At 46.0% G+C, this 13392-nt stretch overlaps 1 protein-coding gene across 3 annotated transcripts in view; it reads right to left on the reverse strand.

Moving 5' to 3' along the window:
* LOC108934303 (transcription factor COE1-A-like) overlaps window positions 1–13392 on the reverse strand; it is a 132979-nt gene that overhangs the window by 40684 nt on the left and 78903 nt on the right. For all 3 annotated transcript variants that reach the window (XM_018751898.2, XM_018751899.1, XM_018751900.2), the window contains exons 7-8: window positions 3499–3580; window positions 1061–1202 (exon numbers count right to left, since the gene is read on the reverse strand). In XM_018751898.2, the coding sequence (XP_018607414.1) occupies window positions 1061–1202; window positions 3499–3580 (224 nt within the window). The remainder of the gene's footprint in view (window positions 1–1060; window positions 1203–3498; window positions 3581–13392) is intronic.

Genomic DNA, 13392 nt, shown 5'->3' on the forward strand with positions numbered 1-13392 from the left:
AATCCTAGAACCCTCACTCTTTCGGACATTAAATAAAAACCTCTAATTCACAGAGACAGCACCACTGCCTTACTTCCTGACTTGGAGGGAAAGACAGTTTATCCAATTAATTAGGTTAAGTTCCTTGCTGTCCCTCCTCTCTGAATCATTCACTATAAAGACCCCGCCGCAGTCAGACACCAGTCGATAGCCTCCCAACTCCTGTTTAGTGTTCATTCAACACATAGTCAAGATCCACTCAGAGCCTGGTAATAAATTGGTGAACACCTTGTCAACACCCAGTCTGCATCAAGTCCAAATGTAGTCAATACCTCATCAGCGCCCTTCAAAAACTAGTCACTTTTTTTTTTAACTGCCCACTCAACACCCACTTAAGATGTTGTCATTGTCAAATCAGTGTCTGAGAAACAACTAATCAGCACATTGAAAACACCAAGCCAAAGCTTCTTCAATGTCTACTCAATATCCAATCAGAGACTAATCAATACATACTCATGGAACTACTGGAATGAGAAACACAGTAGCTTTGCAACTCTACCAATATGTGTTCTAGATACCAGTCAACAATTGTGCAAGTCAAGGTTGAGGTTATCTGAAGCCAAACCTGGAAATACAGGACTCTAGGTAAGCCAGGGGACACTTTGGACAGGACACCAGTATACAGGCATATTAAACCATTAGACAGACACAAGCTGCTATGAGCAAGATGATGACTTCACAACTCTATCACTTTAGCAATAACCACCTCTCAATGCTATAGAAAGTGAGATGGAGACAAATTGAGGCACCTTTTGCCTTGCAGCATTTTCTTACACACCAAGCTATTCAAAGTGGCATCCTCTTTGAGAGCCTTCCAGATAGAGACTTAGTCATCTTTCTCTTGCGTAACTTGTTCAACACAAGTGTACGTGGAGCAAGGCTCGGGCCTCTGCTCTACCAGAAGAAACACAGCTGTCAAAAGTCACCTTCTAGACAATTTGATTCATTCAATGCAGACAGAAAGACAGACAGACAAACAAGCAGATAGATACTCGGGTAAATTAGGAAGAAGAATGACTACCATGCTCTAGAAAAGATGGTGTGCCTTCAGAGGGGTCGAGCCTGCGGGCCCTCCGGCCATGTTTGGAGTTGTTGTGCACAAACATGTTGTCTGACACGGCGAGAACATGACCATCCACACTCACTGTCGTGGAGACAACCACCTGAAGAACAAGGGGACATCAGAGAGCCGGTGAGAGGCAGGAGTGCTTTTGGCTATAAAACTTCATCAGGATAAACAGCATGTACATCTACACAGATAAAAGACAACAGAAGCAGCATGGTTGTAAACTGTGGCCAGAAAAAAAGAAAACACATTTAAAAAAACTTTTTTTGGTAGGCATTCTCCTTTAATACATTTTCAACGTTATGCGGTCATTCGAACCATCACCTGGTGCTATTGAAAGTAACTGAAAATAATGCCACACATTCTAGACTCTTTCATTAATTAGTACACAGATGGTCCCCGATTTACAATGGAATTATGTTCCGCGAAACCCATCGTAAGTCGAAAATATCGTAAGTCAAAAATGCATTTAATACACCTAATACACACCTCAGCATGACAGACTGGGAGATGTGGATCGATGCCGCTGCACAGCATCGAGAGAGTATCGCTCCGCATATTGCTTGCCCAGGAAAAAATAAAAATTCGAAGTATGGTTTCTACTGAATGTCTATCGCCAGCTCACCATCGTAAAGTCGAAAAAATCGTAAGTCGAACTATCGTGAACCGGGGACCACCTGTATACGGAATGCTTAATAACTGTTTTCTCTGAACTCGGTTATTAGAAATTGCAATTATTTGTTCTTTCGGAACCTTAAAAATTTTGAAAAAATGTTCAGTACTAAAAAATGTAGCTTTCATGCATTCGTAGAGTAGTTAAAAGATGTTCTTTTATTCAGGCGTGAGCAAGATTAGAGAGGGTGTTCAGACTAGTGCTATAATACTCCCCCCCGGTGTCTAGAGAGCCTCTTCATCAAATTGCGCCATAGTTCCAAGAGTCTACAGCCTCTCAAGAGAAGAGGTACTTGAAGGAGATTTGGCAAACAACACGTCCCCATCTCCAAGGGACAGGATCGCTTCTTCTCCTCGCTTCCGCTTTGCTTGTTCTCTTTTTCTCGCTCTCTCACTCACTATTTTAAATGGTAATATGAAAAAGAAGACAACTGTTTTTGCATAATTCCTTCCTGCTGCTTGGACTGACAGGAAGGACTACTTGGTCCAACATTTGGACTTATGCTTATATCCCACAGGATATGGCTGCTTCACTACACGCACTGTAACAGTGCAAAAAGGAAAGGTTCTCTTGGGTAGGATGGAAGAGTAATGCAACACTGAGTGCCAATGATCAAAAGGAGGAGTGAAGAAAAATAGAGGAGACCACAGTAGTGCAAGCTGGCTGTCCAGATGTGTCTGGACTCCAGCAAAAAAGTGCCAGTTCCCCCAAATCTATGTGCCACGTCTAGTCCCCTTTCTAGCAAGTGACGTGTATAGACCTTAGAGAGCAGTGTTGAATGGGAAGAGGCAAAGAAGGGCCTTGACCACCACATGACTGATGTCGTGAATAAAACGTGTAGGAATATGCATGGATTACAGGTGGTCCCAATTTACGATGGGGTTACGTTCTGCGAAACCCATCATAAGTCGAAAATATCGTTAGTCGAAAATGCATTTAATACACTGAATACACACCTCTGCCTGACAGACTGGGAGATGCGGATCGCTGCCGCTGCCCAGAATCGCGAGAGAGTATCGCTCTGCATATCGCTTGCCAGGAAAAAAAATCAAAATTCAAAATTCGAAGTACAGTTTCTATTGAATGTCTATCGCCAGCTCACCATCGGAAAGCTGAAAAAATCGTAAGTGGAACCATTGTAAATCGGGGACCACCTGTACTAAACTATGGACAAATAACAAATATAAGATGCCAAAAAGGGGGGCATGGTGGCACAGTGGGTTGGACCTTGTCCTGCTCTCTGGTGGGTCTGGGGTTCGAATCCTGCTTGGGGTGCCTTGTGATGCCTTGTGATGGGCTGGCGTCCCATCCTGGGTGTGTCCCCTCCCCCTCCAGCCTTATGCCCTGTGTTGCTGGGTTAGGCTTTGGCTCCTCGCGACTCCGTATGGGACAAGCAGTTCAGAGAATGTGTGTGTGAGTGGAGAAATGGAAAAGACAGATGCAGGAAAAAGTGGAGCACTGTGGACTCAGTAAAGAGAAGAAGAAATGGGGGAGGACAGTAGGGATACAAGGCTTTATTGCCCTTACAGTTCAGTATTATTGGGAATGTACTTCTATCCTAACTTAGTCCATCAGTTCAGCTGAACGCAATCTTTGTGGAGGAGTAAAGACTAATTGTGGGTGTAATACTTTACATCTTACTAAGTCTGACCATAAGATGTGGAGGACTTAACCGAGCTCTCCTCATGTTGAGAAAGGAGACGGGAGAAGGGTTCCTCACCTGGAAGCGACGCATGTCTCGTGGATTCCCCGCATTCTTCAGGCAGTTCTGGTTACACTTCAAGAAGAACTTCAGGAAGAACCTGGAAAGGTTAAGGGAAAATGGGATTCAGTGCAGAAGTAGCTTGGTCAAATGTAACCTGTGCATCAGGGGCAGAACTAGGAATTTCCTTGGCCTAAGGTAAAATCTACAATCAAAATACATAGTGCTCTTGGTAAGGCTGGTCCCTCAACTACTCCTGAGTATTACTACAATTAAATCCAAACTGTAAACAACATTTTCAAAAAAAACAGTCACCCTCTCACACAGAAACAGGTTCTCTGGTGAAAACGAAGAGCAAGATCATCAGTTTCAAGTTGACGAAGGGCATGACGGGGCACTCATTCACCCAAAAGTGATTTGCTCTGAAAGCCTGCAATATTTTAACAAGACTTATCACTTAGGGCCATCAGTGTCCACATATACACACATTTCGGTCACGCAAAGATGTAAAGCCACAATTGTCCCTGCTCTGCGTTATTTGCTGGATTGGAGACCCACTGAAGTGGAGCACGAGTAGGATTGCAGAAACTGCAGCAGGTAACATGGACAAAAGTCTGGCAAAGTGGGAGCAAGAGACACAGGCTAACCTTCCCAGAATAGTCCCTGTGTCAGAGGGAGATGGGCATCACAATCCCGTCAAACAAATTCATTCATTCAAGATACCCAGGACAAGATGTTACACGCCAAGCGTATATTACGACGCCTGTACACAAGGATCCATCCCAACCAACATCACCATGAAGCCGCAGAGAACAACCTTCAGCATCGCCAACAACTATATCTCCATGACTCGAGACCAAGAAGCTTAACTTCCATCCATATCCAACACAACCACAGGGTACCAATATGGGTACATCATTGAGGTTGTCAAGTGGGCACCTTCCTTCATCATATTCACACCGTCTTCTTCCAAATTCCACAGGCCTAATGAAGACACAAAGCTCAGACAAGCCATGTATCCCTGCTGAAGAATGGAGCAAATTTTAAGTGAATTTAGCACTCAAACAGATCACAGTTGATATGATATCGAGACATCATATCAATATCACCATCACATTGCGATGGCCAGTGGCATAATAGTTAGAGCTGCTGTGTTTGGATCCAAAGATTGAAGGTTTGAGTCCCACCTCTGGCTGTAGTACCCTTGAGAAAAGTGCTTAATGTAAATTGCTCTAGTAAAATTACCCAGCTGTAAATAAGTATCTTAACATCATAAACTGCTTTGGAGAAAAGTCTCAAATAATCTCCTGATTTATTTCTTTAAGAGAAGGAAAATGACTGAACTAGATTTAACTTTTGAAGAAATGTTAAAAAGTGCCTCCTGTGTCCAGCACCTTCTAAGAGGCTCTGATCCCAGTAAAACACAGATTTCTGCTGGAAAATTTTCTGGCGCTCAAAAGGCCATTTTTGCTGATTTAAATATGATCAGAACAAGGACAGGTCTGTACTCCCTATCAATCATCCTCAAATACTGCATTATTGTGCTGGCAGAGTCTTGCAGTTAGTGGTATTGGTGTTCCTGCCCTGCAGCCAGAGTTTACACAGCCAGTGCTACCCTGGGGGTTGCTGGTGGGGGTGGGGTTCCAAAGTATGTGATAAAATCCTGCCATGGCTGTACAGTGGGGCTGTGTCAGAGCCCAAGTGGATCTGATCCCAACTAGAGGAACACAGGTATGGACACTGCCTGTTCTATCCAGGACTCCCTTCTACTCCTCTTAATGCTAATGGCCTCTGACTGCCAATGCACTCCACGTGTGTGTGTGTGTGTGTGTGTGTGTGTGTGTGTGTGTGTGTGTGTGTGTGTGTGTGTGTGTGTGTGTGTGAGTGTGTGTGTGTGTCTGTGTGCGGGCACACTGATAGGATCTATCTAATCAGAGTAAGATGACACCAAGTATAAAGTGACGTGCCGCAACTTTTTACAGAATGATGCATGATGTATCATACTCCTATATCAAGTCCCGTCTCTGAAAAGAGACAACCGAGGGAGGTTTTCCTTTACACCCAAGTTCTTTGGAGTATTTTCATATAAATTAATAAAATTTAAGAATGCTAGAAGAGTCTCGGGGGGTGCGGTGGCATAGCAGGTACAGCTAGGGCCTGCTCTGTGGTGGGTCTGGGGTTCGAGTCCCGCTTGGGGTGCCTTGCAGTGGACTGGCGTCCCGTCCTGGGTGTGTCCCCTCCCCCTCTGGCCTTCCGCCCTGTGTTGCCGGGTAGGCTCCGGTTCCCCGTGACCCCGTATGGGACAAGCGGTTCTGAAAATGTGTGTTCTTTGGAGTATTTTCATATAAATTAATAAAATTTAAGAATGCTAGAAGAGTCTCGGGGGGCGGTGGCATAGCAGGTATAGCTAGGGCCTGCTCTGTGGTGGGTCTGGGGTTCGAGTCCTGCTTGGGGTGCCTTGCAGTGGACTGGCGTCCCGTCCTGGGTGTGTCCCCTCCCCCTCTGGCCTTCCGCCCTGTGTTGCCGGGTAGGCTCCGGTTCCCCGTGACCCCGTATGGGACAAGCGGTTCTGAAAATGTGTGTTCTTTGGAGTATTTTCATATAAATTAATAAAATTTAAGAATGCTAGAAGAGTCTCGGGGGGCGGTGGCATAGCAGGTATAGCTAGGGCCTGCTCTGTGGTGGGTCTGGGGTTCGAGTCCTGCTTGGGGTGCCTTGCAGTGGACTGGCGGCCCGTCCTGGGTGTGTCCCCTCCCCCTCTGGCCTTCCGCCCTGTGTTGCTGGGTAGGCTCCGGTTCCCCGTGACCCCGTATGGGACAAGCGGTTCTGAAAATGTGTGTTCTTTGGAGTATTTTCATATAAATTAATAAAATTTAAGAATGCTAGAAGAGTCTCGGGGGGCGGTGGCATAGCAGGTATAGCTAGGGCCTGCTCTGTGGTGGGTCTGGGGTTCGAGTCCTGCTTGGGGTGCCTTGCAGTGGACTGGCGGCCCGTCCTGGGTGTGTCCCCTACCCCCTCAGCCTTGCGCCCTGCGTTGCCGGTTCAGGCTCCGGTTCACCGGGACAAGCTGTTGTAGACATTGTGTGTAAAAGAGTCTTACAATGTCTAATAGAAAAGAAAGTCAGAGCTGTGAAGTGCAAATAGTTTGCTCTTGAAAAAAAATTAGTCTTTCCATTTTATACTCCAAAAAGAATCGCAATGTTATGGTTTGTTCATTCTGATTTCTGGCTATTAATTATCCTGACTGAGTCTCTCTTGATTACTTTCATCTCCTCTCTTGGTTGCTCCAGTGAAAAGAGGGCAGAGGATTGTCCTCGCAGCTTCACCACCTCCTCCCTACCACCCCCTTATAGGCCTTTGCCGCCTGTTACCACAGCAGCGTGCTGCCGTTCGGCCGCGGTGCACCACGTCGCGAGACTCGTTACCCTTGTCCACCAGAGACCGAGGAAATCCCCACTTAATTAACAGCACTTTCCTTCATGTAAATTGCCGGTGTTCAGTGGAGCAAACTCTTTAATCGCTTTCCAAAAGAGGCATCATGGTCTCCTTGTGACCCCCGCGATGTCCACGTGCCACTGTAGCGCAACACGGCGGTATGTCCCATCACCCCAGCTTTGGGCCTTTTGTTCTCCATGACTTGCTATAGACAACAGGCCAGACAGAATCCCTATGGGCTCTACACAACTTAAACCCTTGTCTCTTGGATAGCGGTCAATGGAGAACAAAAAGGCAGGTAGATCTTCTGTTTCATGTATGTTTTTGCAGCATCATACATTACATTTATTGAGCAGACGCTTTTCTCTAAAACAGCTTCTACTGAACTCTATGTAGCGTTATCAGCCCACACACCTTATTCACCATGGTGACTTACACTGCTAGATGCACACCTTACAATGGGTCACACATCCATACATCAGTGGAACACACTCTCTGGGTCACTCACACACTACTGGAGAACCTGAACAGCATGTCTTTAGACTGTGGGAGGAAACCAGAGCACCTGGAGGAAACCCACGCAGACAACAGGTGAACTCCACACAGACGAAGTCAGGATCAAACCCATGTCCTCTCGCACCACCCAGGCAATGTGAGACAGCAGCCCTACTCACTGTGCCTCCCACATTAAGCACTCAGCGGCAATCATGCTCAAAAGAGCGCTACTCAAAAATAAACGAATGAGTGCGAATTTGGCTGGTCCAACAGCGATTTCATATGACAAGACATTGCACTCCGCAAAACTTCCCACTCTGTGTTCAGGATGGGTCTTGTACTCTACCTTGTGCTAACAAGACGTGCTGATGGAGCTGCCGAGGCTGAGTTTGACAAGCATCTCAGCAGAACATCCTCTGTGCTCAGACTGCAGAGGTGTTCTTCCAAACCTATATGACTCGATGAAGTCACCGTTTGCGAAACTGAGACGGTGACTTTGAGGTATGACTTACCGTTCTGAGGCCTTAAGGAAACCAAGTCTAAATGAGGTGCTTGTGAAGGACTTTGATTTCAAGAGTTAATCACAAGGTCAGCCTCTTAGTCACAGTCCCAGCGCTGTGAGAAGTCTGGCATGCAGCTCTTTAATACTGAGCCGCTGGTCGCTCCCGACACCACGTGCAGACAGGACTGGGGGCTCAGCGACAACATCAATTGAACACTGTTAATCGCCTCTTTACATCCATGATGTCTAACCTCCTGCTCTCCTCTCCCCCTGCCACTCATCCACCCAACCAAGCACCCCCACGCCCAGCTGTCTCAGTGGCGGCAACGGAGTGTGAAGCATCTTTGTATTCTTGGCTTAACGCAATGCATTACACCTTAGCATCATATTCAGCCTCATTAAGTCCTCCACGTGAACTGCCATTTCCTTCGACAGATGCGCAGCCAATCCGGCCAATGACTGTCGGTGCGAATGCAAGTGTGCGCGAACGTCTCTGCACAATCACATGCCATGCAACACTGAACACTCGGTGAGAGAGCGAGCACACATGACACTCTGGGATGAAAAGTGACATAACTTCATATCTGGAGATTCATGGTACTGCGGAGTCAGGTGGGAAGCTGTGCCACTCATCTGACCCTTAGAGCCTGACAAGCTCCTTTACAACAGTAAAAAACTCTCAGACTCATAGAGTGTATAGATTAACTGCAATGTATCAATGTACAAAACAGTGATTTTGCAGTGTTGTATGGAATATTACACTTTCTGATTTTACTGGATGTGGTAACATTTACTTTTTAAGAAGAGTTAAAGGAGACAGGTAGTTATAAAGTTGTTGTCTCACAGCACTTGGGTGGTACAAGAGGACCTGGGTTCAATCTCCGTTCAGTCTGTGTGGAGTTTACCTGCGTGGGTTTCCCCCAGGTGCTCTGGTTTCCTCCCACAGTCCAAAGACATGCTGTTCAGGTTCACCCATAGTGTGTGAGTGAAAGAGAGAGTGTTTTCCACTGATTTATGGATGAGTGACCCAGTGTAAGTAGTGTATCTAGCAGTGTAAGTCACCGCGGTGAATAAGGTGTGTGGGCTGATAACACTACATAAAGTTCATTGGAAGTCGCTTTGGAGAAAAGTGTCTGCTACATAAATAAATGTCAATGTCAATAAAAGTCAGTTAAAAATACCGTGAAGAAGTACTTTGTGAAAAGTGTACATTGGAGAAAACTGCTCAGTTTAAAGCGAACTCACATGAACTAACCTGACCATTGACTCCCAGAATAAGCAAATTGGCAAAATCAGTCAATTGAAATTCCTAGAAAAATCATACCACCAAAATTCAGCTGTTTACAAAGTCATCATAGTCCCCCGTTACCGGTAGAGACGACCTTCCGTTAAGAATAATTTACATGCAGCAGACCTGGCTTTCGGCAGCCTTCAAGTGCGGAATCGAACCTGCATCCTTTCAACGGTAACAAGTCTGCGCAATTACCCTAAAGTCACAAGACTTCAAATGGAGTGAAGGTCACCTCCAGATTCCCACTGGTGTTTCTCCTATAGCAGGTCTTCTTTAGCCACTGTCGGAGGTTAAGCTGGGCTCAAACCCAACAAACCTGCATCTGGAGATCATAAGAGTAGGTTTGCTCCCAGGAGCGGACCTCTCCAACATTCTGGACCGGTGCCGCTCCACTCGGAGATTGCAGGTTTGTTTTTACCTCTCTTTGCAGTAGATGGGTTTATTGTTGTCATGCAAATTAGCATTTCCTAATGAGGGGATGGGATGGTGTCGACGAACACGGGGCCGGGAGTGCAGGAGGGCCGGCTTCCTTCGGTAATCCAATTCTGCTGCTTAATGCAAAGCACACCATTACTGCGTTCGCCATCTAGCATGTATGGTGTTACCTGCGCTATCAGTAAATGAGACCAAGTGAACAGTGTGGGTCATAAATTATTCAGAGACTGAGATGGCAATTATGGCAGTGAGCACAACCAGCATTAATATTTTATGAAGGCTAACGCAGACCTCAGAATGAATCAGAGAGATAGAAAGGGGTGGGGGGGGAGTAGGCAGTGGTTGAGTTGCTGGTCCGCTATCCCTCTATTCTTATTTCATATATTCTCCCTTCTCTTTCACACAAGTTTTCAAGCTTTCTTGCTGATCCATACTTTTTTTTCCCACCCTCTCCCTGTCGTTCCATCCCTTTTCTCCTGTTTGCACTTGATGTTTTCCCTCTCTCATCCTTCCCTTCCTTCCCCTCTCCAACTCACTCTCTCTCTCTCTCCCCTTGTATCTCATCTCATATTTCATCTCTTTTTTTTTTTTTCCTATAGTATTGTACACTGGAAACTCAACACTCCAGAGAATTCACTAACACAGACAGCTCCAGAGCCTCGACGAAAACAAAGTACTGTACATTTTTTAGCATGCTTCGGTGATGTGATTTTTCATACTTGTTTGCTCAAGCATGAAGCATACTTTGCATGAATATGAAGTGCATTTACTTAAACGCAGAACACCTTTTGTTGAATATTTAGGTCCTGCTCTGGTGAGCACTTCCTTTGCCACTGATGCCAGGGCCTGCAGCGTGCAGAAAGGACGTTAAAGAACAGAGGTCTCTTGGGACAGAGAGGGGTTGGGGGGAGGGATGGGTTGAGCGCTGGGCACGGGAGGACAAGCCCTTCAAACCAGGTGTGGCTTTAAATCTAGGTCAGGGTAGTTGATGTTGACCACAGTGAACTGAAGCAGTAAATATAAAACACACACAGCAGGAATATGAACCTGACAGACGGTTTTGAAGAACATTCAGGCCAAGACCTCACCTTTTTGACTGCACAAATCAAAAAAAAAAAATATTCAAATGTGATGGAAAGAGGATAGAAATAGAATAAGTTAAACTCTTCGGTGCTCTACGCAGTCCTCACCCAATGCACAGCCCTGACTAGCAAAGCCATCTCCTCCAGCCTCCTAAATGACAGCTCATTGATCAGAAAGATGAAGTCCTGCTCCCTACGCCTCCTTTCTTAACTCTCTCCTCTAACTGTGGCACTTCCTCATAAGTGCCACTTCTATAGTGACAGGTGGTTTTTGCTGGAAACGTCATAACTATCGCGCTACTGACAACCAGAGGTTTTTGTAAGGCAAAAGACTGTCTTGCCAAAGAAGACCTTGTTAAGGACTTAGGGTCCTCATTAGTCTGCACAGTCTTCTATCAATCCTGGACGTGTCCATCTTGCTTACAGCCTTGTCACTCCTGGTCCGTAGATAAAGTTTGACATTCTGTGGTGGTCATACTGCGACATCACAGCTCCTCAACTGGTCAATATGCTCATGCCGGCTGAATTTCCTGGTGTTGATGTATTTCAGAATTAGCATGCAACTTTATAGAGGATAGTCCCTTCCAGAAGTGTGTTCACCCATACGGTCCGTCTGAGGACCACCCATTTCCCCAGCTGATGTTAACACTGTGCTTGATGCAGCATAGACTGGATTCTCATTTTCCCCTTGTCTCGCTCACATTGGCTCATGAGCTCCACCAATGGTGTGCCGACACACCGTAAGACAGACAGGCAAACAAAACATGCAAATTGGCGTCACGTCTAACAGAGTGCAGGGAAACAAGAGGGAGTCAAGAAAGGAGAAAACCTGGAAAGGTCAGTTTCATAGATAATATTAATTTAGTTCAGGTTCTACTGCCAGGGTCCAGCCCGTCTAGGTCCATGCCACTCATGCTTGCTCTATCTCTCAGCCGGCCTGGAAATGCCTGCTGACCCCCTCCACAAGGAGATGAAGACTGTTGCTGGGAATAAGAAGTTTCGGGACATCTTGCTTCCTCTGAAACCTTCAGCAGGACAAGCACATGAAAATTGAACTGAACTTTAATGTAGTACGGGTGGTCCCCGACTTAAGATGGGGTTACGTTCCGCGAAACCCATCAAAGTCGAAAATATCATCAGTTGAAAATGCATGTGATACACACCCCTCTGTGACAGACTGGTTTCTACGGAATTTCTACTGCCAGCTCACCATCGTAAAGTCAAAAAATCGTAAGCTGAACCATCGTAGGTCGAGGAGCATCTGCAATAGATAGGTTTTATATCACACACCCTGCAGTGGACCTGGACATATCACCAGTCACGGAACCTGGGGTGAGTGGGTGTTTGGAGATTTTCAAAAGACATCCTCACCCAGGCAACCCAACCAGGTTTGATCAGACTCCAGCCTCTGTCAAGCAAGCGCTACCCTGAATCCGTGGCTCCACCGCCATCTAGATGCCCTTTCTGTAGACTCCCTCTTCTGACTGCCTCCGATACCCAACACAGGATAAGCCTTATTGCGCTGTGTAGCGGGTCTGGGGTTTGAGTCCTCCTTGGGGTGCTTTGCAACGGAGTGGGGTCCCGTCCTGGGCGTGTCCCCTCCCCCTTTGCCCTTGTGCCCTGTGTTAGGCTCCGGCTTGCTTTGACCCTGCTCGCGAAAAGCGGTTATTGACGTTGGTTGATCGGCAATAAAGAGAGCAGCAAAGAGTGAAGTTTTTTGAGTTGTGACTTGTGGAATGGTTGTCAGTCATTGTCATAAAAGGGAGTTTGCATTATAAGCTACTTGGAGTTATTTACCTATTCATATAGTTTAATGTCACAGTTGAAGGTAAGGACCTTGTTCGTGGCAAATAGGGATTGTAAGTGGAATCTGAATCCAGATCCTGCAAAGCCTAATTCTGACTTACTTGCCTGAAAGTGTGAGTTCTATGTTAAATGCTTCTGTTTTTTTTTTCTTTTTTTCTCTCTTTTTTTTTTTCAGCTTCTTGGAAAACTTGGTTGCTTTCCTGGATGGTCCTTTGCGAGTCTCTGCTTTCTCACACTTCACTGTGAATGTAAGAAAATAAAGGCCAAAAATCCATCCATGAACGCCCCACGCCCGATCTCTTCCTGGCCCACACAACCAACTCCACAGTGTGTCACAATCCAGTAGTATCCAGTATCCAACCATTAAATTACACATTTTCACAACAGTTATTACGTGTAAGTGCCGTATGCTTTCCCAACTGTTTTGTTTTTCCTAAAGAAGTGTTAGTAATGGTTCTTGGGAGGGCACTTCTCCAGAGAACTGGGTGGGTGGGGGGGACAAAAGAAGGCCAAGAAAGAGATAAAGAGAGAGGAGAGAGATGAAGGGGCTTGACTCCCCCTCTTGTATATTTTAGCAGCTGAAGGCAAACATCTCAATAATTCATGAATGAGAGATTGATTTTTTTTTTTTTTTTTCCCTTCTTCTTTTTTGCCTCATAGGGTCGGATCGCGATGGCTGCCCTGGCAGACAGGGAAATCATTAGCCCTAAGTGTTGTTGTGTGAATGCTTCATGGCCTCTGCCTCAGCCCCTCGTCTTCGGCTGGGTGAAGAGCCGAGCTGATTAATTCGCTGGAAGGCACAGGGCTTGATAATGGGCGAGCAGATGCAGATTTACTCCTTTTTATTTCTCCCCTCGTTCCCTCAG

This window comes from Scleropages formosus, chromosome 4 (genome assembly GCF_900964775.1).
Source record: "Scleropages formosus chromosome 4, fSclFor1.1, whole genome shotgun sequence".
Lineage (NCBI taxonomy): Eukaryota > Metazoa > Chordata > Actinopteri > Osteoglossiformes > Osteoglossidae > Scleropages > Scleropages formosus.